Below are 22,089 nucleotides of genomic sequence, written 5' to 3'. Positions count from 1 at the left end.
TTTACAGTGTGGGAGTCCCAGTCAATATGTGGAAAGTTAAAATCTCCTACTATCACAACTTTCTGTTTCTTACATCGGTCTGCTATCTCTCTACAGATTTGCTCCTCCAATTCTCTCTGACTATTGGGCGGTCTATAATACAACCCTATTAGTGTGGTCACACCTTTCCCATTCCTCAGCTCCACCCATATGGCCTCTGTAGACGAGCCCTCCGGGCTGTCCTGTCTACGCACAGCTGTGATATTTTCCCTGCCTAGTAATGCCACTCCTCCCCCTTTCATTCCTCCCCCTCTATCACGTCTGAAACAACAGAACCCCGGAACATTGAGCTGCCAGTCCTGCCCCTCCTGCAACCAAGTCTCACTAATAACAATAATGTCGTAATCCCACGTGCCAATCCATGCCCTAAGCTCATCTGCCTTTCCGACAATACTCCTTGAATTGAAATAGATGCACCTGAGAACATTTCTATCACGTACAAACCTTTGATTTCTGTCTATACATGCATTCCTCGCTTGACCTTTATCCTCCTCCACCTCACTATCTGCTCTAACACTCTGGTTCCCCTTCCCCTGCAAATCTAGTTTAAACGCCCTGGAGCAGCACCAACAAGCCTACCCGCAAGGATGTTAGTCCCCCTCCAGTTCAGGTGCAAACTGTCCCATCGGAACAGGTCCCACCTTCCCTGGAACAGAGCCCAATTGTCAAGAAACATGAAGCCTTCCCTCCTGCACCATCTCCTTAGCCACGTATTTAGCAGCATTATCCTCCTATTTCTAGCCTCACTGGCACGTGGCACGGGTAACACTCCTGAGATCGTAACCCTGGAGGTCCTGTCCTTCAACTTTGCACCTAACTCCCTAAACTCTCTTTGCAGGACCTCCTCCTCCTTCCTATCCACGTCATTGGTCCCTACATGGACCACGACATCTGGCTGCTCACCCTCCCTCCTGAGAATACTGAGAACTCGATCCGAGATATCGCGGACCCTGGCACCAGGGAGGCAACAGACCATCCGGGATTCTCGATCTCTCCCACAGAACCTCCTATCTGTCCCCCTAACTATCGAATCCCCTATCACTACTGCTGTCCTCTTTTCCCTACCTCCTTTCTGAGCTGAGGGTCCAGTCTCGGTGCCAGAGACGCGACCACTACAACTTGTCCCTGGTAGGTTGTCCCCAACAACAGTATCCAAAATGGTATACCTATTGTTGATGGGAACGGCCACAGGGGTGCTCTGCTCTTTCTGTCTATTCCCCTTCCCTCTCCTGACAGTCACCCAGCTACTTGCCTCCTGACTTTTAGGGGTGACTGTCTCCCTGAAACTCCTGTCTATTACTGCCTCTGCCTCCTGAATGATCCGAAGTTCATCCAGCTCCAGCTCCAGTTCCCTAACTCGGTTTGTCAGGAGCTGTAGCTGGATGCACCTTTTGCAGGTGTAGTCACCAGGGACAATTGTGCTGTCCCTGACTTCCCACATGCTGCATTTGGAGCACTCGACTGCCCCAACTGCTGCCTCCATTACCTACTCCTAATTTACTTAAAGGACTTTACCCGGCCCTACCTCACTGGGAGCAAGCTCGTCCTCAGCCTCTGCTTGCCGAAGCCTCTCGAGCCAAAGCCTCAAAGCTCCACTCCTTCACTGGGCCACTCGCCCACTCACACGCTGGCCGCTCCTCTTCAGCTTCCCCTCCTTTTATTTTCAATCTCCGCGCTCTTTTTCAACTGACCTGCCTTCAAGATCCGCGCTCTTTTTCAAATGTTGAGTGCAAGAGTCCTTCTCCTCGTTTCCCTCCTGAGTCGTGGTGACTGTGCTGACTTCTCCCAGAATGCCTCAGTCACTTCTCACCAGCGCCCTCTGTTGCGACAGGGATCCGGCATTTTCACAGTTCAAACCAGTGAGAGAAGAGCTGGAATTTTCACAGTTTAAAGCAGCGAGAGGGGAGCCCGGATTCTTAAAGTTTAAATCGGACAGAGAGAGGCTGGGAGTTTCACAGTTTAAATCAGACAGAGAGGCTGTTTTAAACTGTGAAAATCCTGGTACTCTTCCTCCTGTTTCAAACTGTGATTCTCCCAGTGCCTCTCTGTCTGATTTAAACTGTGAAACTCACAGCCTCTCTCTGTCCGATTTAAACTCTGAAACTCCCAACCTCTCTCTGTCCGATTTAAACTGTAAGAATCCGGGCTCTCCTCTCACTGTTTTAAACTGTGAAAATCCTGGCTCTCCTCTCGCTGATTTAAACTGTGAAAATCATAGCTCTCCTCCCGCTATTTTAAACTGTGAAAATCTTGGCTCTCCTCTCGCTGATTTAAACTGTGAAAATCCCGGCACTCTTCTCACTGTTTTAAACTGTAAAAATCCCAGCTTCCCTCTTGCTGTAAAAAACTGTAAAAATCCCAGTTCTCCTCTCGCTGTTTCAAACTGTGAATATCCCAATGCCCCTCTGTCTGATTTAAACTGTGAAATTTACAACCTCCCTCTGTCCGATTTAAACTGTGAAAATCCCTACTCTCCTCTCTCTGCTTTAAACTGTGAAAATCCCAGCTCTCCTCTCGCTGGTTTAAACTGTGAAAATCCCGGATTCTTGTCGCACTGGTTTAAACTGTGAAAATCGCATCTCTCCGCTCACTGTTTTAAACTCTGAAAATCCCAGCTCTCCTCTCGTTGTTTTAAACTGTGAAAATCGTGGATCTCCTCCCACTGTTTTAAACTGTGAAAATCATAGCTCTCCTCTCACTGATTTAAACTGTAAAAATAGCACCTCCCCTCTTGCTGTAAAAAACTGTGAAAATCGTGGCTCTCCTCTCACTGTTTTAAACTGTGAAAATCCCGGCTCTCCTCCTATTGTTTTAAATTGTAAAAATCCCGACTCTCTTCTCGCTGTTTCAAACTGTGAATATACTAACGCCCCTCTGTCTGATTTAAACTGTGAAATTTACAACCTCCCTCTGTCCGATTTAAACTGTAAGAATCCTAGCTCTCCTCTCGCTGCTTTAAACTGTGAAAATCCCGGCTCTCCTCTCGCTGTTTTAAACTGTGAAGATCCCAGCTTCCCTTCTCACTGTTTTAAAGTGTAAAAATCCCGGCTCCCTGTCTCGCTCGTTTCAACTGTGAAAATCCCAGCTCCCTTCTCACTGTTTTAAACTGTGAACCTCCCGACTCTCCTCTCGCTGTTTTAAACTGTGAAGATCCCAGCTTCCCTTCTCACTGTTTTAAAGTGTAAAAATCCCGGCTCCCTGTCTCGCTCGTTTCAACTGTGAAAATCCCAGCTCCCTTCTCACTGTTTTAAACTGTGCACCTCCCGACTCTCCTCTCGCTGTTTTAAACTGTGAAAATCCCAGGTCCCCTTCTCACTGTTTTAAACTGTGAAAATCCTGGCTCTCCTCTCTGTTTTCAACTGTAAAAATCGCACCTCCCCTCTTGCTGTAAAAAACTGTGAAAATCCTGGCTCTTTTCCTACTGTTTCAAACTGTGATTCTCCCAGCGCCTCTCTGTCCGATTGAAACTGTGAAACTCCCAGCCTCTCTCTGTCCGATTTAAACTGTAAGAATCCGGGCTCTTCTCTCGATGGTTTAAACTGTGAAAATCCCGGCCCCCCTCTCGCTGTTTTAAACTGTGAAAATCCCGGATCCCTGTTGCACTGGTTTAAACTGTGAAAATCCCGGCTCTCCGCTCACTGTTTTAAACTGTGAAAATCCCGGATCCCTGTTGCACTGTTTTAAACTGTGAAAATCCCGGCTTCCGTCTCGCTGTTTTAAACAGTGAAAATCCTGGCTCTCCTCCCACTGTTTTAAACAGTGAAAATCCTGACTCTCCTCCCGCTATTTTAAACTGTGAAAATCTTGGCTCTCCTCTCGCTGATTTAAACTGTAAAAATCCCAGCTCCCCTCTTGCTGTAAAAAACTGTGAAAATCCCGCCTCTCCTCCTATTGTTTTAAACAGTAAAAATCTCAGTTCTCCTCTCTCTGTTTCAAACTGTGAATATCCCAATGCCCCTCTGTCTGATTTAAACTGTGAAATTTACAACCTCCCTCTGTCCGATTTAAACTGTGAAAATCCCGGCACTCCTCTCACTGTTTTAAATTGTAAAAATCCCAGCTCCCCTCTTGCTGTAAAAAACTGTGAAAATCCCGGCTCTCCTCCTATTGTTTTAAACTGTAAAAATCCCAGGTCTCCTCTCGCTGTTTCAAACTGTGAATATCCCAATGCCCCTCTGTCTGATTTAAACTGTGAAATTTACTACCTCACTCTGTCCGATTTAAACTGTAAGAATCCTGGCACTCCTCTCGCTGTTTTAAACTGTGAAGATCCCAGCTTCTCTTCTCACTGTTTTAAAGTGTAAAAATCCCGGCTCACTGTCTCGCTCGTTTCAACTGTGAAAATCCCAGCTCCATTCTCACTGTTTTAAACTGTGAACCTCCCGACTCTCCTCTCGCTGTTTTAAACTGTGAAAATCCCGGCTCTCCTCTCACTGTTTTAATCTGTGAAAATCCCAGCTCTCCTCTCGCTGTTTTAATATGTGAAAATCCCAGCTCGCCCCTTCACTGTTTTAAACTGTGAAAATCCCAGCTCGCCCCTTCACTGTTTTAAACTGTGAAAATCCCGGCTCTCCTCTCGCTGTTTGAATATGTGAAAATCCCGGCTCTCCTCTCACTGTTTTAAACCGTGAAAATCCCGGCTCTCCTCTCGCTGTTTTAATCTGTGAAAATCCCAGCTCTCCTCTCGCTGTTTTAATTTGTGAAAATCCCAGCTCTCCTCTCGCTGTTTGAATATGTGAAAATCCCAGCTCTCCTCTCACTGTTTTAAACTGTGAAAATCCCGGCTCCCCTCTCACTGTTTTAATTATGTGAAAATCCCAGCTCGCCCCTTCACTGTTTTAAACTGTGAAAATCCCAGCTCTCCTCTCACTGTTTTAATCTGTGAAAATCCCGGCTCTCCTCTTGCTGTTTCAATCTGTGAAAATCCCGGCTCTCCTCTCGCTGTTTGAATATGTGAAAATCCCAGCTCTCCTCTCGCTGTTTTAAACTGTGAAAATCCCGGCTCCCCTGTCACTGTTTTAAACTGTGAAAATCCCGGCTCTCCTCTCACTGTTTTAAACTGTGAAAATCCCAGCTCTCCTCTCACTGTTTTAACCTGTGAAAATCCCGGCTCTCCTCTCACTGTTTTAAACTGTGAAAATCCCGGCTCTCCTCTCACTGTTTTAAACTGTGAAAATCCCGGCTCTCCTCTCACTGTTTTAAACTGTGAAAATCCCAGCTCTTCTCTCACTGTTTTAATCTGTGAAAATCCCAGCTCTCCTCTCGCTGTTTTAATATGTGAAAATCCCAGCTCGCCCCTTCACTGTTTTAAACTGTAAAAATCCCAGCTCGCCCCTTCACTGTTTTAAACTGTGAAAATCCCGGCTCTCCTCTCGCTGTTTGAATATGTGAATATCCCGGCTCTCCTCTCACTGTTTTAAACTGTGAAAATCCCGGCTCTCCTCTCGCTGTTTTAATCTGTGAAAATCCCAGCTCTCCTCTCGCTGTTTTAATCTGTGAAAATCCCAGCTCTCCTCTCACTGTTTTAATCTGTGAAAATCCCAGCTCTCCTCTCACTGTTTTAATCTGTGAAAATCCCAGCTCTCCTCACACTGTTTTAATCTGTGAAGATCCCGGCTCTCCTCTTGCTGTTTCAATCTGTGAAAATCCCGGCTCTCCTCTCGCTGTTTGAATATGTGAAAATCCCGGCTCTCCTCTCGCTGTTTTAAACTGTGAAAATCCCGGCTCCCCTGTCACTGTTTTAAACTGTGAAAATCCCGGCTCTCCTCTCACTGTTTTAAACTATGAAAATCCCAGCTCTCCTCTCACTGTTTTAACCTGTGAAAATCCCGGCTCTCCTCTCGCTGTTTTAATCTGTGAAAATCCCGGCTCTCCTCCCGCCGTTTTAAACTGTAAAAATCCCGGCTGTCCTCCTACTGTTTTAAACTGTGAAAATCGCGGGTCTCCTCTGAATGATTCTAACTGTGAAAATCCCAGCTCTCCTCTCGCTGTTTTAATCTGTGAAAATCCCACCTCTCCTCTCACTGTTTTAAACTGTGAAAATCCCAGCTCTCCTCTCACTGTTTTAAACTGTAAAAATCGCACCTCCCCTCTTGCTGTAAAAAAACTGTGAAAATCCTGGCTCTCTTCCTACAGTTTTAAATATTGAAAATCCCAGCTCTCCTCTCGCTGTTTTAATCTGTGAAAATCCTGGCTCTCCTCACGCTGTTTTGAACTGTAAAAATCCCAGCTCCACTTTCACTGTTTTAACTGCAAACATCCCAGCTCTCCTCTCGCTGTTTTAATTCATGAAAATTGCATCTCTCCTCCCGCTCTTTTACACTCCAAAAATCCCGGCTGTCCTCCCACTGTTTTAAACTGTGAAAATCGCGGGTCTCCTCTGAATGATTCAAACTGTGAAAATCTTGGCTCCCCTCGCGCTGTTTTAATCTGTGAAAACTGCATCTCTGCTCCCGCTCTTTTAAACTCTAAAAATCCCGGCTGTCCTCCCACTGTCTTAAACTGTGAAAATCTTGGCTCTCCTCTCGCTGTTTTAAACTGTGAAAATCCCGGCACTCCTCTCACTGTTTTAAACTGTGAAAATCTTGGCTCTCCACTCGCTGTTTTAAACTGTGAAAATCCGGGCTCTCCTCTCGCTGTTTTAAACTGTGAAAATCATGGCTCTCCTCTCACTGTTTTAAACTGTGAAAATTATGGCTCCCCTCTCACTGTTTTAAACTGTGAAAATCCGGGCTCTCCTCTCGCTGTTTTAAACTGTGAAAATCATGGCTCTCCTCTCACTGTTTTAAACTGTGAAAATCCCAGCTCTCCTCTCACTGTTTTAAACTGTGAAAATCATGGCTTTCCTCTCACTGTTTTAAACTGTGAAAATCCCGGCTCTCCTCTCGCTGTTTTAAACTGTGAAAATCCCGGCTCTCCTCTCACTGTTTTAAACTGTGAAAATCCCGGCTCTCCTCCCATTGTTTTCAACTGTGAAAATCCCGGCACTCCTTTCACTGTTTTAAACTGTGAAAATCATGGCTCTCCTTTCACTGTTTTAAACTGTGAAAATCTTGGCTCTCCTCTCGCTGTTTTAAACTGTGAAAATCCCGGCTCTCCTCTCACTGTTTTAAATTTTGAAATTCCTGGCTCTCCTCTTACTGTTTCAAACTGTGATTCTCCCAGCACCTCTCTGTCTGATTTAAACTGTGAAACTCCCAGCCTCTCTGTGCCGATTTAAACTGTAAGAATCCGGGCCCTCCTCTCGCTGCTTTAAACTGTGAAAATTCCAGGTCTTCTGTCACTGTTTTAATCTGTGAAAATCTCAGCTCTCCTCTCGCTGCTTTAAACTGTGAAAATCACAGCTCTCCTCTTACTGTTTTAAACTGTGTAAATCTTGGCTCTCCTCCCACTGTTTTCAACTGTGTAAATCTTGGATCTCCTCTCACTTTTTTCAACTGTGAAAATCTTGGCTCTCCTCTCGCTGTTTTAAATTGTGAAAATCCTGGCTCTCCTCTCGTTGTTTTAAACTGTAAAAATCCCAGCTCCCCACTTGCTGTTTTAAACTGTGTGAATCTTGGCTCTCCTCCCACTGTTTTAAACTGTGAAACTCCCGGCACTCCTCTCGCTGTTTTAAACTGTGGAAATCCCGGCTCTCCTCCCGCCGTTTTAAACTGTGAAACTCCCGGCTCTCCTCTCGCTGTTTTAAACTGTAAAAATCCCGGCTCTCCTCACGCTGTTTTGAACTGTAAAAATCCCAGCTCCACTTTCACTGTTTTAACTGCAAACATCCCAGCTCTCCTCTCGCTGTTTTAATCTGTGAAAATCGTGGCTCTCCTCTCGCTGTTTTAATCTGTGAAAACTGCATCTCTCCTCCCGCTCTTTTAAACTCTAAAAATCCCGGCTGTCCTCCCACTGTTTTAAACTGTGAAAATCGCAGGTCTCCTCTGAATGATTCAAACTGTGAAAATCCCGGCTCTCCTCTCGCTGTTTTAAACTGTGAAAATCCCGGCTCTCCTCTCGCTGTTTTAAACTGTGAAAATGCCAGCTCCCCTCTCGTTGTTTTAAACTGTGAAAATTTCGGCTCCCCTCTCGCTGTTTTAAATTGCAAAAATCCCAGCTCTCCTCTCGCTGTTTTAAACTGTGAAAATCCCAGCTCTCCTCTCACTGTTTTAAACTGTGAAAATCCCAGCTCTCCTCTCACTGTTTTAAATTTTGAAAATCCTGGCTCTCGTCTTACTGTTTCAAACTGTGATTCTCCCAGCGCCTCTCTCTGTCCGATTGAAACTGTGAAGCTCCCAGCCTCTCTCTGTCCGATTTAAACTGTAAGAATCCGGGCTCTCCTCTCGCTGCTTTAAACTATGAAAATTCCAGCCCTTCTCTCACTGTTTTAAACTGTGAAAATCCCGGATCCCTGTTGCACTGTTTTAAACTGTGAAAATCCCGGCTCTCCTCTCGCTGTTTTAAACTGTGAAAATCCCGGCTCTCCTCTCGCTGTTTTAAACAGTGAAAATCGCGGCTCTCCTCTCGCTGTTTTAAACTGTGAAAATCTTGGCTCCCCTCTCGCTGTTTTAAACTGTGAAAATCCTGGCTCTCCTCTCGCTGTTTTAATCTGTGAAAATCCCACCTCTCCTCCCGCCGTTTTAAACTGTAAAAATCCCAGCTCTCCTCACGCTGTTTTGAACTGTGAAAATCGTGGCTCTCCTCTCGCTGTTTTAATTTGTGAAAATCGTGGCTCTCCTCTCGTTGTTTTAATCTGTGAAAATTGTGTCTCTCCTCTCGCTGTTTTAATCTGTAAAAATTGCATCTCTCCTCCCGCTCTTTTAAGCTCTAAAAATCCCGGCTGTCCTCCCACTGTTTTAAACTGTGAAAATCGCGGGTCTCCTCTGAATGATTCAAACTGTGAAAATCTTGGCTTTCCTCTCGCTATTTTAAACTGTGAAAATGCCAGCTCCCCTCTCGCTGTTTTAAATTGCAAAAATCCCGGCTCTCCTCTCACTGTTTTAAACTGTGAAAATCCCAGCTCTCCTCTCACTGTTTTAAACTGTGAAAATCTTGGCTCCCCTCTCGCTGTTTTAAACAGTGAAAATCGCGGCTCTCCTCTCGCTGTTTTAAACTGTGAAAATCTTGGCTCTCCTCTCGCTGTTTTAAACTGTGAAAATCCTGGCTCTCCTCTCGCTGTTTTAATCTGTGAAAATCCCACCTCTCCTCCCGCCGTTTTAAACTGTAAAAATCCCAGCTCTCCTCACGCTGTTTTAAATTTTGAAAATCCTGGCTCTCGTCTTACTGTTTTAAACTGTGAAAATGCCAGCTCCCCTCTCGCTGTTTTAAATTGCAAAAATCCCGGCTCTCCTCTCACTGTTTTAAACTGTGAAAATCCCAGCTCTCCTCTCACTGTTTTAAATTTTGAAAATCCTGGCTCTCGTCTTACTGTTTCAAACTGTGATTCTCCCAAGCGCCTCTCTGTCTGATTTAAACTGTGAAACTCCCAGCCTCTCTCTGTCCGATTGAAACTGTGAAACTCCCAGCCTCTCTCTGTCCGATTTAAACTGTAAGAATCCGGGTTCTCCTCTCGCTGCTTTAAACTGTGAAAATTCCAGCTCTTCTCTCGCTGGTTTAAACTGTGAAAATCCCGGATCCCTGTCGCACTGGTTTAAACTGTGAAAATCCCAGCTCTCCTCTCACTGTTTTAAACAGTGAAAATCCTAGCTCTCCTCTCGCTGTTTTAAACTGTGAAAATCCTGGCTCTCCTCTCGCTGTTTTAAACAGTGAAAATCCTGGCTCTCCTCTCGCTGTTTTAAACAGTGAAAATCCTGGCTCTCCTCTCGCTGTTTTAAACAGTGAAAATCGCAGATCTCCTCCCACTGTTTTAAACTGTGAAAATCGCGGCTCTCCTCCTGTTGTTTTAAACTTTGAAAATCTTGGCTCCCCTCTCGCTGTTTTAAACTGTGAAAATCCCGGCACTCCTCTCACTGTTTTCAACTGTGAAAATCCCGGCACTCCTCTCACTGTTTTAAACTGTGAAAATCCCGGCTCTCCTCTCTCTGTTTTAAACTGTGAAAATCGCGGATCTCTTCCCACTGTTTTAAACTGTGAAAATCGCGGCTCTCCTCCTACTGTTTTAAACTGTGAAAATCATAGCTCACCTCCCGCTGTTTTAAACTGTGTAAATCTTGACTCTCCTCGCACTGTTTTCAACTGTGCAAATCTTGGCTCTCCTCCCACTGTTTTAAACTGTGAAACTCCCAGCTCTCCTCTCACTGTTTTAATCTGTGAAAATCGTGGCTCTCCTCTCGCTGCTTTAAACTGTGAAAATTCCAGCTCTTCTCTCACTGGTTTAAACTGTGAAAATGGCATCTCTCCGCTCACTGTTTTAAACTGTGAAAATCGCGGATCTCCTGCCACTGTTTTAAACTGTGAAAATGATAGCTCTCCTCCCGCTGTTTTAAACTGTGTAAATCTTGGCTCCCCTCTCGCTGTTTTAAACTGTGAAAATCCCGGCACTCCTCTCACTGTTTTAAACTGTGAAAATCCCGGCTCTCCTGTCACTGTTTTAAACTGTGAAAATCTCAGCTCTCCTCTTACTGTTTTAAACTGTGAAAATCCCGGCTCTCCTCTCACTGTTTTAAACTGTGAAAATCTCAGCTCTCCTCTCGCTGTTTTAAATTGTGAAAATCCCAGCTCGCCTCTTACTGTTTTAAATTGTGTAAATCTTGGCTGTCCTCTCGCTGTTTTAAACTGTGAAAATCCTGGCTCACCTCTTACTGTTTTAAACTGTGTAAATCTTGGCTCTCCTCCCACTGTTTTAAACTGTGAAACTCCCAGCTCTCCTCTAGCTGTTTTAATCTGTGAAAATCGTGGCTCTCCTCTCACTGTTTTAAACTGTGAAAATCCCGGCTCTCCTCTCTGTCTGATTTAAACTGTGAAACTCCCGGCTCCCCTCTCGCTGTTTTAAACTGTGAAAATTCCAGCTCCATTCTCGCTGTTTTAAACTGTGAAAATCCTGGCTCTCCTCGCTGTTTTAATCTGCATTCTCCAAGTCAACCTGGAGGAACCTTGACTGAGGTGCCAGCAGAGCAGTCTTCACACCAGCTAGACGATATACACAAACAGTTGCAGCGAGCAGAGGTTGATAGTTTCAGATATGGTGGATTGTGCTATTTGACTTCTGATCCCTTCACTTCTTACATTTATGGTATCAGTGGTCTCCAAGTATTTGTCAGTGGCACGACTGGCCAAAGACATCCAGTCTTAACTGGTTAGAAACTGTAAGAGCCCATGTGTCTGTTCCAGATCCAGACTGGGATAAAAAGACAGCAGTATAATCTGAGCCTGGTTGGTCCTTGGATTTTTAACTTGCACATATTCTTGTCAAGAGATTGCATAACACCTCTAGAATGCAGTTAGACTGGGTATCTTATAGTTTTAGATCAGTAATACTGGCTGTATTATAACCTGTATCAGTTATATTACCTGTATTATAGGCTTACACCAACAACACTGTCTGTGTTCCAGTTTCATACTAGTAATACTGGCTGTGTTATAACCAAGACTATTATTACTGACTGTTATCTGAATACTCCTGAACTGTTCTTTTTGTGTATATTGGTGCTCAGCACCATCACCACAAGATGGATAGTGGAATGATGGGAAACGGACATGCAGGTGTCAATATCATGAGATGGTCACAATACCCCACCCATGCCTGGTGCCATTCAGGGATATGTTAGTTTATATAGTGATTGAATCTCTGCACCATTTATGTAATCTCTGGTTGCAGTGGCAAGAAATCACTTGGGACTAGGATATTCCTGCAGTCTAATAATGTAACTGCCTGACATAATCATAGTCATCGAATCATACCTTACAGACAATGTAACGTACACAACCATCACCATCTCTGGGTATGTCCTGTCCCATCAGCAGAACAGACCCTCTCAAGAGGTAGTGGCACAGCGTATACAATCTGGAGGGATTTGCGTTGGGAGCCTCAACATTGACTCTGGATCTCACAAAGTCTCATGGTATCAGTCAAAAATGGGTGAGGAAATCTCCTGCTGATTATCAGATACGGTCCCCCATCAGCTGATGAATCAGTGCTCCTCCATGCTCCTCCATGCTGAACACCCAATTGGAAGAAGCACTGAGGGTGGCAAGGGCACCGAAGGTACTCTGGGTTGGGGACTTCAATGTCCATCACCAAGTGTGGCTCAGTAATACCACTACTGACCGAGCTGGCTGAGTCTTAATGGACATAGCTGCTAGATTGGGTGTGTGGCAGGTGGTGAGGGAACTAACAAGAAGGAAAAACCCAGTCAGCGAGAAATTGAGGAGCAAGTATGTGCACAATTTGTGGAGGCGTGTAAAAACAATAACAATAGAGTAATTATATTAGGTGATTTCAACTTTCCCAACATTAATTGGGATAGACCTGGTGTTAAGGGCTTGGATGGAGTGGATTTCCTGAAATGTGTACAGGGGAACTTTTTAGGTCAATATGTAGAGGGTCCAACAAGGGATGGCACAGTGCTGGACCTAATTCTGGGGATTGAAACTGGACAGGTGGCTGAGGTGGTGGTGGGGGAGCATTTTAGTGATAGCGACCATAACATGGTACAATTTAAGCTTGTTATGGACAAAGAAATAGACAAGTTGCAAAAAAATGTTTCTGATTGGGGGAGAGCGGATTTTAGTAAAATAAGACAGGATCTGGCCAAGGTAGACTGGGAACAGCTACTTGTGGGGAAATCTACAGAGGAGCAGTGGGGGGTGTTCAAAAAGGAAATGGGGAGGGCACAGGCTCAACATGTTCCCTCTAGGGTGATAGGAAGGTGTAACAAGCCCAGAGAACCATGGATGACCAGAGATGTTCAGGATACGATGAGAAGGAAAAGAGAGGCTTTTAGCAGGTACAAGAGAAGCAAATCAGCAGAGGCATTAGTGGACTACAGAAAGTGCAGGGTGGAGCTTAAGAAAGCAATTAGGAGAGCAAAGAGGGGATATGAGAAAGCTCTGGCTGGTAAAAGTAGGGGAAAGAGGCCAAAGGGCCTGTTCTGTACTGTGTGATTCTGTGATTCTATGAAAATCCCAAGATATTCTATAAGTATTTAAATGGGAAGAGGATAACCAGGGAAAGAGTAGGGCTCACAAGGGACCAAGGGGGCAATCTATGGGTGGAGCCAGAGGACATCGGTAGAGTGTTGAACGAATACTTCACATCCGTCTTCACCCGAGAGAATGAGGATGAAGGTATGGAACTCGGGGAGAGAGACTGCGAGTTTCTTGAGCAAATTGATATAGGGAGTGACAAGGTATTGGAGGTGTTGGCAGGTTTAAAAGTGGACAAATCTCCAGGTCTGGATGATTTTGTCCCAGACTGCTGAGGGAGGCAAGGGAGAGGCTCTGACCCAAATTTTTTAATTCCTCTCTGGCCACAGGGGAGACGCCAGAGGACTAGAGAACAGCTAATGTGGTTCCGCTATTTAAGAAGGGTTGTAGAGATAAGCCAGGGAACTACAGACCAGTGAGTCTCATGTCAGTGGTAGGGAAACTATTGGAGAAAATTCTGAAGGAGAGCATCTATCTCCACTTGGAGAGGCAAGGTTTGATCAGGGATAGTCAGTATGGCTTTGCCTAACAAATTTGATTGAATTTTTTGAGGAGGTGACCAGGTGTGTAGATGAGGGTAGTCCAGTTGATGTAGTTTATATGGACTTCAGCAAAGCCTTTGACAAGGTCCCACATGGGAGACTTATAAAGAAGGCAAATGCACATGGGATACAGGGTAATTTGATAAGGTGGATTCAAAATTGGCTTAGTTGTAGGAGACAAAGGGTGATGACAGAAGGATGCTTTGGTGACTGGAAGCCAGTGTCCAGTGGTGGTACCACAGGGATCTGTGCTGGGTCCCCTATTATTCATCATTTATATAAACGACATAGATGACTATGTGGGGGGTAGGATTAGTAAGTTTGCGGATGACACAAAGATTGGCCGGGTGGTTAAGAGTGAGGTTGAGTGTCTTGGGCTACAGGAAGATATAGACGGGATGGTCAAATGGGCAGATAAGTGGCAGATGGAATTTAACCCTGAAAAGTGTGAGGTGATACACTTTGGAAGGAGTAATTTGACAAGGAAGTATTCAATGAACGGCATGACACTAGGAAGTTCTGAGGAACAAAGGGACCTTGGCGTGTGTGTCCATAGATCTCTGAAGGCAGAGGGGCATGTTAGTGGGGTGGTGAAAAAGTAATATGGGACACTTGCCTTTATCAATCAAGACATAGATTACAAAATTAGGGAGATCATGTTGGAGTTGTATAGAACCTTGGTGAGGCCACAGCTGGAATACTGTGTGCAGTTCTGGTCGCCACATTATAGGAAGGATGTGATTGCACTGGAGGGGGTGCAGAGGAGATTCACCAGGATGTTGCCTGGGATGAAACATTTAAGTTATGAAGAGAGATTGTATAGACTTGGGTTGTTTTTGTTGGAGCGGAGAAAACTGAGGGGCGACCTGATTGAGGTGTACAAGATTATGAGGGGCATGGACAGGGTGGATAGGGAGCAGCTGTTCCCCTTAGTTGAAGGGTCAGTCATGAGGGGACATGAGTTCAAGGTGAGGTGCAGGAGGTTTAGGGGGAGGAAACCCTTTTTTACCCAGAGGGTGGTGACGGTCTGGAATGCGCTGCCTGGGAGGGTGGTGGAGGTGTGTTGCCTCACATCCTTTAAAAAGTACCTGGATGAGCACTTGGCATGTCATAACATTCAAGGCTATGGGCCAAGTGCTGGTAAATGTGATTAGGTAGGTAGGTCAGGTATTTCTCACGTGTCGGTGCAGACTCGATGGGCCGAACGGCCTCTTCAGCACTGTGTGATTCTGTGACGTCATCCTCACCAATCTACCTGTCACAAATGCATCTGTCCATGATAGTATTGGTAGAAGTGACCATCCCACAGTCCTGTGGAGACCAAGTCCCGCCTAAACATTGAGGATATCTTTTATCCTCATTGTGTTGTGTGGCACTACCACCATGCTAAATGGGATGGTTTTTGAACAGATCTAGCAACTCAAAACTGGACATCCACGAGATGATGTGGGCCACCAGCAACAGCAGAATTGTATTCAACCACAATCTGTAACCTCATGGCCCAGCACATCCCCAACTCTACCATTACCATCAAGCTGGGGGATCAACCCTGGTTCGTGGCAGGAACAGCACCAGGCGTACCTAAAAATGAGGTGTCAACCTGGTGAAGCTATAATACAGGGCTATTTGCATGCCAAAAAGCAGAAGCAGCAAATGATAGACAAGCAATCCCACAACCAATGGATCTGATCTAAGTCCTGCCACATCCAGTCGTGAATGGCAGTGGACCACTCAATAACTCACTGGAGGAGGAGGCTCCACAAATGTGCCAATGGGAGCACAGCACATCCAGGCAAAAGATAAGGCTGAAGATTTTGCAACAATCTTCAGCCAGAAGTGCCAGGTGGATGATCCATCTCAGCCTCCTCCTGGGGTCCCCAGCATCACAAATGCCAGTCTTCGACCAATTTGATTCACTCCACGTGATATCAAGAAATGACTGAATGCACTGGATACTGCAAAAGGCTATGGGCCCTTACAATATCCAGCAAGAGTACTAAAGACTTGTGCTCCAGAACTAGCCGTGCCCCTCGCCAAGCTGTTCCCATATAGTTACAACACTGGTATCTATCAAGCAATGTGGAAAAGTTGTCCAGGTGTGTCCTGTCCGCAAAAAGCAGGACAAATCCAACCCAGCCAATTACCATCCTATCAGTCTAGTATCAATCTTCAGCAAAGTGATAGAAGGAGTCATCAACAGAGCTATCAAGCAGCATTTACACAACAATAACTGCTCACTGACACTGAATTTGGGATCCGCCAGGGCCACTCAGCTCCTGACCTCATTACAACCTTGGTCCAAACATGAACTCAAGGCATGAAGTGAGAGTGACTGCCCTTGATATCGAGGCAGCATCTGACCAAGTATGACATCAAGGAGCCCTAGCAAAACTGAAGTCAATGGGAACTGAGAGGAAAACTCTCCGCTGGTTGAAGTCATGCCTAGCACAAAGGAAGATGGTTGTGGTTGTTACAGGCCAACAATCTCAGTCCCAGGATATCGCTGCAGGAGTTTCTCAGTGTAGTGTCCTAGGCCCAGCCATCTTGAGCTGCTTCATCAATAACATTTCTCCATCAAAAGGTCAGAAGTGGGGTAGTTGGCTAACGAGTGCACAATGTTCAGCACCATTCACGACTCCTCAGATACTGAAGCAGTCTGTGTCCATATGCTGTAAAAACTGGACAAACATTCACGTTGGGGCTGATAAGTGGCAAGTAACATTCTTACCACACTAGTGCCAGACAATGACCATCCCCAACAAAAGAGATTCTAACCATTGCCCCTTGACAGTCAATGCAATTACCATCACTGAATCCCCCATTATCAACATCCTGGGGGTTACCATTGACCAGAAACTGAACTGGACCAGCCATATAAATACTGTGGCTACAAAGGCGGGTCAGAGGCTGGGAATTCTGCAGCGAGTAACTCAGCTGCTGACTCCCCAAAGCCTGTCCACCATCGACAAGGCACAAGTCAGGAGCATGATGGAATACCCGCCACTTGCCTGGATGAGTGCAGCTCCAACAACACTTAAGAAGCTCAACACCATACAGGACAAAGAAGATCACTTGATTGGCACACCCTCCACCACCTTAAACGTCCACTCCTTCCAGCACTGATGCACAGTGGCAGCAATGTGTACTGTCTACAAGATGCACTGCAGCAACTCACCAAGGTTCGTTCGACAGCACCTTCCAAACCCATGACTCTACCACCTAGAGTTACGAGGACAGCAGATACATAGGACCTCTGCCGCCTGCAAGTTCCCCTCCTAGCCACTCACCATCCTGACTTGGAAATATATCGTTACTTCATTGTCACTGGATCAGAATCCTTGAATTCCTTTCCGAACAGAACTGTGGGTGACCAACATCACATGGACTGCAGTGGTTCAAGAAGGTAGCTCACCACCACTTTCTCAAGGGCAATTAGAGATAGGCAATAAATGCTGGTCTTGCCAGCGATGCCCACATCCTGTGAATGAACAAATAATTAAATTTTAAATGTAAACCCAACCTCAGAAACATATCACAACTATTAATGAACCAAAACCTGGACAGGAAAAGGAATTGGCAACATGTGGGAATGAAATAAGAATAGATTTACAGATTCTAACCTTTAAATTTCAAATTGACCAGCATTGGAAGAATTTGATGTACAAGCATGAAAGCATGTGAAGTGAGACACTAGAAGCTAAAATGGCACAATTCAATTCAATATACTGCCAGGGGAGCCTTCTCTACCAGATGCACATATTAGAATTTCAGGCATTATTGAATGTTACAGCACAGAGTCCATTTGGCCCACTGCTCTTTGATAGAGCAATCCATTTAGTCCCACTCCCCTGTTCTTTACACATTGTCCTTCAATTTTCTTCCCTTCAATTGCAACATCACATTCCAAAATGCTGATCCAGCCATTAACTTATGTGGTCAAAAAAGTGCACTAAGCACCCCCCATACTTCTAATCTGCGCTTCAAGCAAGCACAAAGTTACAATATTTTCCCGATAATGTTTGTGCGAGTCTGTCTGTGTGTATTTGTGTGTGTCTCATATCGTGTATGGAGTATGTCTGTGTCTAACAGCAATTGGATATCTCCTCAGATCATACAGGACACTTACTCTGACAGCTGTCTGCGCATTTCAAAGGAGGAGCGACGCAAGATGCGGGACCTGTTAGGTACGTAGTTCTGGGTCAGAGGGAAATCTCCTCTTTCAACAATGTCTATTGGGTCAGAGGAAGGATGTGAAGGACATGTGATTGTTGGCAGAGATAACACTGTGAACAGATGACACCTTCAGACCTGACAATCTTTATGGACTTTTTTTTATTTGCTCATGAGATGTGGGCATCACATTTATTGCATCCCTAATTGCCCATTTGCTGTGGGTCTGGAGTCACATGTAGGCCAGACCAGGTAAAGACGGCAGATTTCCTTCCGTAAGGGCATTAGTGAACCAGATGTGTTTTTACAACAATCGACAATGGTTTCATGGTCAAATTAGACTTTTATCCTTAGACTAATTCCAGATTTTTGTATTGAATTCAAATGTCAACATCTGCTGTGGAGGGATTCAAACCCAGGTCCCCAGATCGTTACCCTGGGTCTCTGGAATACCAGTCCAGTGACAAAACCACTATACCACCAGGGGTATTGCAAGGGGTATTGTTGCAGGGGAAGGGGGTCGGGTCAGTTCAGCAGGCAAATTATCCCATGAGGAAGGGGTCAGGGGTCTAATCAGTTTCTTTAAGAAATTTGCTGATTGTACATGGTGAGGCCTTCATTATGTTCTGGTTAAACATTACCATATTCTTGTTCGCAGCTGAACTTCATGTTGGCACTGATGCCCAGTTGGTGCAGGACAATGGGCTGAAAAAGCGGATTGTGGTGGCTGCACGTGACAACTGGGCTGTGTATTTTTCTCGGCTATTTCCTGTTTGTGTAAGTATACGTGTATATGTATTTTATATATCTATAGAATATTAAAAACCTAACACTTGCTAATTGTATACAAACTTTACTTCCTGTTTTCATATTCTTAGTCTCACTTTTGTATCAATCTTCCCCTGTGTGAATTTCAATGTAAATATTTCCCGTTCAGTTTTCCTTTGTGAATTTTTCACTGACACTGCTGATGAATCACTTAACATGTTTTCTCATTTTTCTCAGTAACTGAAATTTCTAACATCCACAGCAAGTCTTTAAATAAAATACCAAGGCACTTATTTCCCGCTAAATTAATTAAATTTACCCATTGTAATGTCGTTTGAGTCTTTTAATACCTTGGTTAAAGTATTTATAAAGTTTTTAAAGTATCAATGTCTTGATTTTAAAATTCTCATTCTTGTTTTCAAATCCCTCCACAGTCTCGCCCTTCCTTATCTTTGTAATCTCCGCCAGACCCACAACCCTCTGACACAAAAACAGAATTACCTGGAAAAACTCAGCAGGTCTGGCAGCATCGGCGGAGAAGAAATCAGTTAACGTTTTGATTTCTTCTCCGCCGATGCTGCCAGACCTGCTGAGTTTTTCCAGGTAATTCTGTTTTTGTTTTGGATTTCCAGCATCCGCAGTAGCTTTTAGCTTTTTGTTTTTACCACAACCCTCTGAGATACCTTCGCTCTTCTAGCCCTGACCTCCTGAGCATCCCTAATTTGAATTGCTTCGCCATTTACGGCCATACCTTCAGCTGCCTAGGCCCTAATCTCTGGAATGACCTCCCCTTCTCCACCTCACTTTTCTCCTTTAAGACACCTTTTAAAACTCACCTCTTTGACCAAGCTTTTGGTTATCTGATCTAATATCTCCTTATGTGGCTCGGTGTTATATTTTGTTTTGGAATTCCCCTGTGAAGCAGCTTGAGACATTTTATGATATTAGAGACATTATATAAAGATAAGTTGTGTTGTCACTCAATCTCTTTAAATGCTTTGATAATCTTTCTCTCTCACTCTCCTTATGTTTTATAATGCCAAGTGAAGTGTCTGGGGATGTTTTATTTTGTTAAAGGTACTATGTGAATATACATTGTTGTTTTTATTAAAATATTTGCTCTGAAACCCTAGCCTGTCTCAAAAGCCTTGGATTCCACTGGAATGTTTTTTAACCTCACTACTAGAAGATCTTTCAATCACATCTGTGCATTCTGAATGTGTGCAGTTGCTAATTATCCCAACAAGTGTCTTTTACGTCTGTAAGTTTTCAAAGTATTAAAGTATCAATGTCTTTATTTTAAAATTCTCATTCTTGCTTTCAAGTCTCTGTATTACCTCACCCCTCTCTATCTCTGTAATTTCCTTCAGTCCCACAACCCTCCCAGATATCTTCACTCTTCTAATTCTGGCCTCTTGAGCATCCCGGTGATCAGGATTGGAGTATATAAATGTATATGGAGTATATTCACCTTGTGAGAATCTGAGAGCTTCTTTGCTTTTTCCTAAAAACTTTGGGAATAAAAACTGAAATTGAATTCTGAGAGCTGTTATTTCAGCCAAGTGATCAATTTATACACATTAACAATTGTGATTTTGTATAAGTAACTCCTCATTGCTAATACCTGCAAACAGCATTACACATGAACAGTATCATACAGAATGGTTATAGCACAGAAGGAGGCCATTCACCTGTCATATCTGTGCTGGCTCTCTGAAGGAGAAATTCAGCTTGTGCCTTTCCCCCAGCTTTTCCCATAGCTCTGCACATTCTTCCCTTTCAGATAATAATCCAATTCCGTCTTGAATGCCTTGTTTGAACCTGCTACACCACACTCTCAGGCAATGCATTCCTGATCCTAACAACTCAGTGCACGTAAAAGTTTTTCCTCATGTCGCCATTGCTTCTTTTGACAATCTGTGTCCTCTGGTTCTTGATCCTTCCACTGATGAATTACTTCACACTTCTCTGCATTACATTTCACCTCCCACCTGTCCGCCCATTACGACAATCTGTCTATGTCCTTTGAAGTTCTACACTATGACCAGAGGCCATAATCTCAGAGTAAGGGGTCGCCTATTTAAGACAGAGATGAGGAGGAATTTCTTCTCTCAGAGGATGGCGAATCTGTGGAATTCTTTACCACAGAGGGCTGTAGAGGCTGGTTTGCTAAGTATATTCAAGGCTGAGAGAGACAGATTTTTAATCAGTAAGGAAATCAAGGGTTATGGGGAGAAGGCAGGAAAGTGGAGTTGAGGATTATGATATCGACCATGATCTCACTGAGTGGCGGAACAGATTTGATGGGCTGAATGGCCTACTCCTGCTCCTACATCTTATGGTCTACTATGTCCCTCACAGTTCACAATACTTCCAAGTTTGTCCACAAGTTTTGTAATTGCACCCAATCCACCAAGGTCTTGGTCATTTATATATATCAGAAAGGGCTGGAGACCTATCATCAAACCTTCCACCATTCTGAAAAATATCTGTTTCCTGTCACTCAGCCTATTCCGTATCAATGTTGCTACTGTCCTTTTTATTCCACACACTCTAACTTTGCTCAGAAGTCTGTTGTGTAGCATTTTATCAAATAGCTTTTGAAAATCCACGTAAACAACATCAATTGCATTACCCTCATCAACCTTCTCTATTACCTCATCAAAAAACTCAAAAAGTTAATTAAACACAATTTTCCCTTAACCATTCCATGCTGGTTTTCCTTAATTAACCCACATTTACCCAAGTGACTATTAATTTTGTCCTGAATTATCATTTCCAGAAGCTTTCCCACCACCAAAGTTAAGCTGACTGGTCTGTAGTTGTTGGGCTTATCTTTACATTCTTCTTTGAACAAGGGTGTAACATTTGCAATTCTCCAGTCCTCTGGCCACCACCCCGAGTCTAAGGAAAACTGGAAAATTATGGTGAATTCCTCCGCAATTTCCACACTCTCTCAGTCCAGTATCCTTGGATGCATCTCATCTTGTCCTGGTGCCTTACTAGCTTTAAGTACAGACAGCCTATCCAATACATCCTCCTCATAAATTTTAAACTCTTCAATTGTTGAAACTACCTCTTCTTGGGCAGTACAGTAGCTTCTTCCTTAGTGATTGCTGTTACTGTTTTTTGTTGAAAATAAAACAAAGATTGTTCATTGAGAATTATTTTTTAAGTTAATCATCTCCTTAGGTTGAATCTATTCAGTGAAAGGAATGTTCTCCTCTTAACCATTTTGAAGTATAAAGATTCATTCATGTATGAACTTGTTAACTAAATAAATAATAATTTTTTTGTTATTTATATTTGTTTACTGTATAAGTCAGCAAATTTATTATTTTTTATTATCTCTGTACTGCTGGCACAAGACAACAAGATCAGCAAATTACTAACCCCACAGCTCATGATTTTCTGTCCATTCAACCTCAGAAGAAGGAATTTTATCGTAAATGTTTTGTGACAGGATATCGAGACAGGGATTAAC

The 22,089-nt window shown here is 44.0% G+C and overlaps 1 protein-coding gene across 1 annotated transcript in view; it reads left to right on the top strand.

The window, feature by feature from the left end:
* The window catches only part of myo15b (myosin XVB), a 461,255-nt gene that overhangs the window by 385,715 nt on the left and 53,451 nt on the right, over nucleotides 1–22,089 (top strand). The window contains exons 47-48 of the mRNA XM_078529125.1: nucleotides 17,776–17,851; nucleotides 18,496–18,614. Of these exons, the coding sequence (XP_078385251.1) occupies nucleotides 17,776–17,851; nucleotides 18,496–18,614 (195 nt within the window). The remainder of the gene's footprint in view (nucleotides 1–17,775; nucleotides 17,852–18,495; nucleotides 18,615–22,089) is intronic.

The sequence above is a fragment of the Cetorhinus maximus genome, chromosome 24 (genome assembly GCF_964194155.1).
Source record: "Cetorhinus maximus chromosome 24, sCetMax3.hap1.1, whole genome shotgun sequence".
NCBI lineage: Eukaryota > Metazoa > Chordata > Chondrichthyes > Lamniformes > Cetorhinidae > Cetorhinus > Cetorhinus maximus.
The sequence above is the reverse complement of the archived record's forward strand: the minus strand, read 5'-3'. Positions and strand labels throughout refer to the sequence as shown.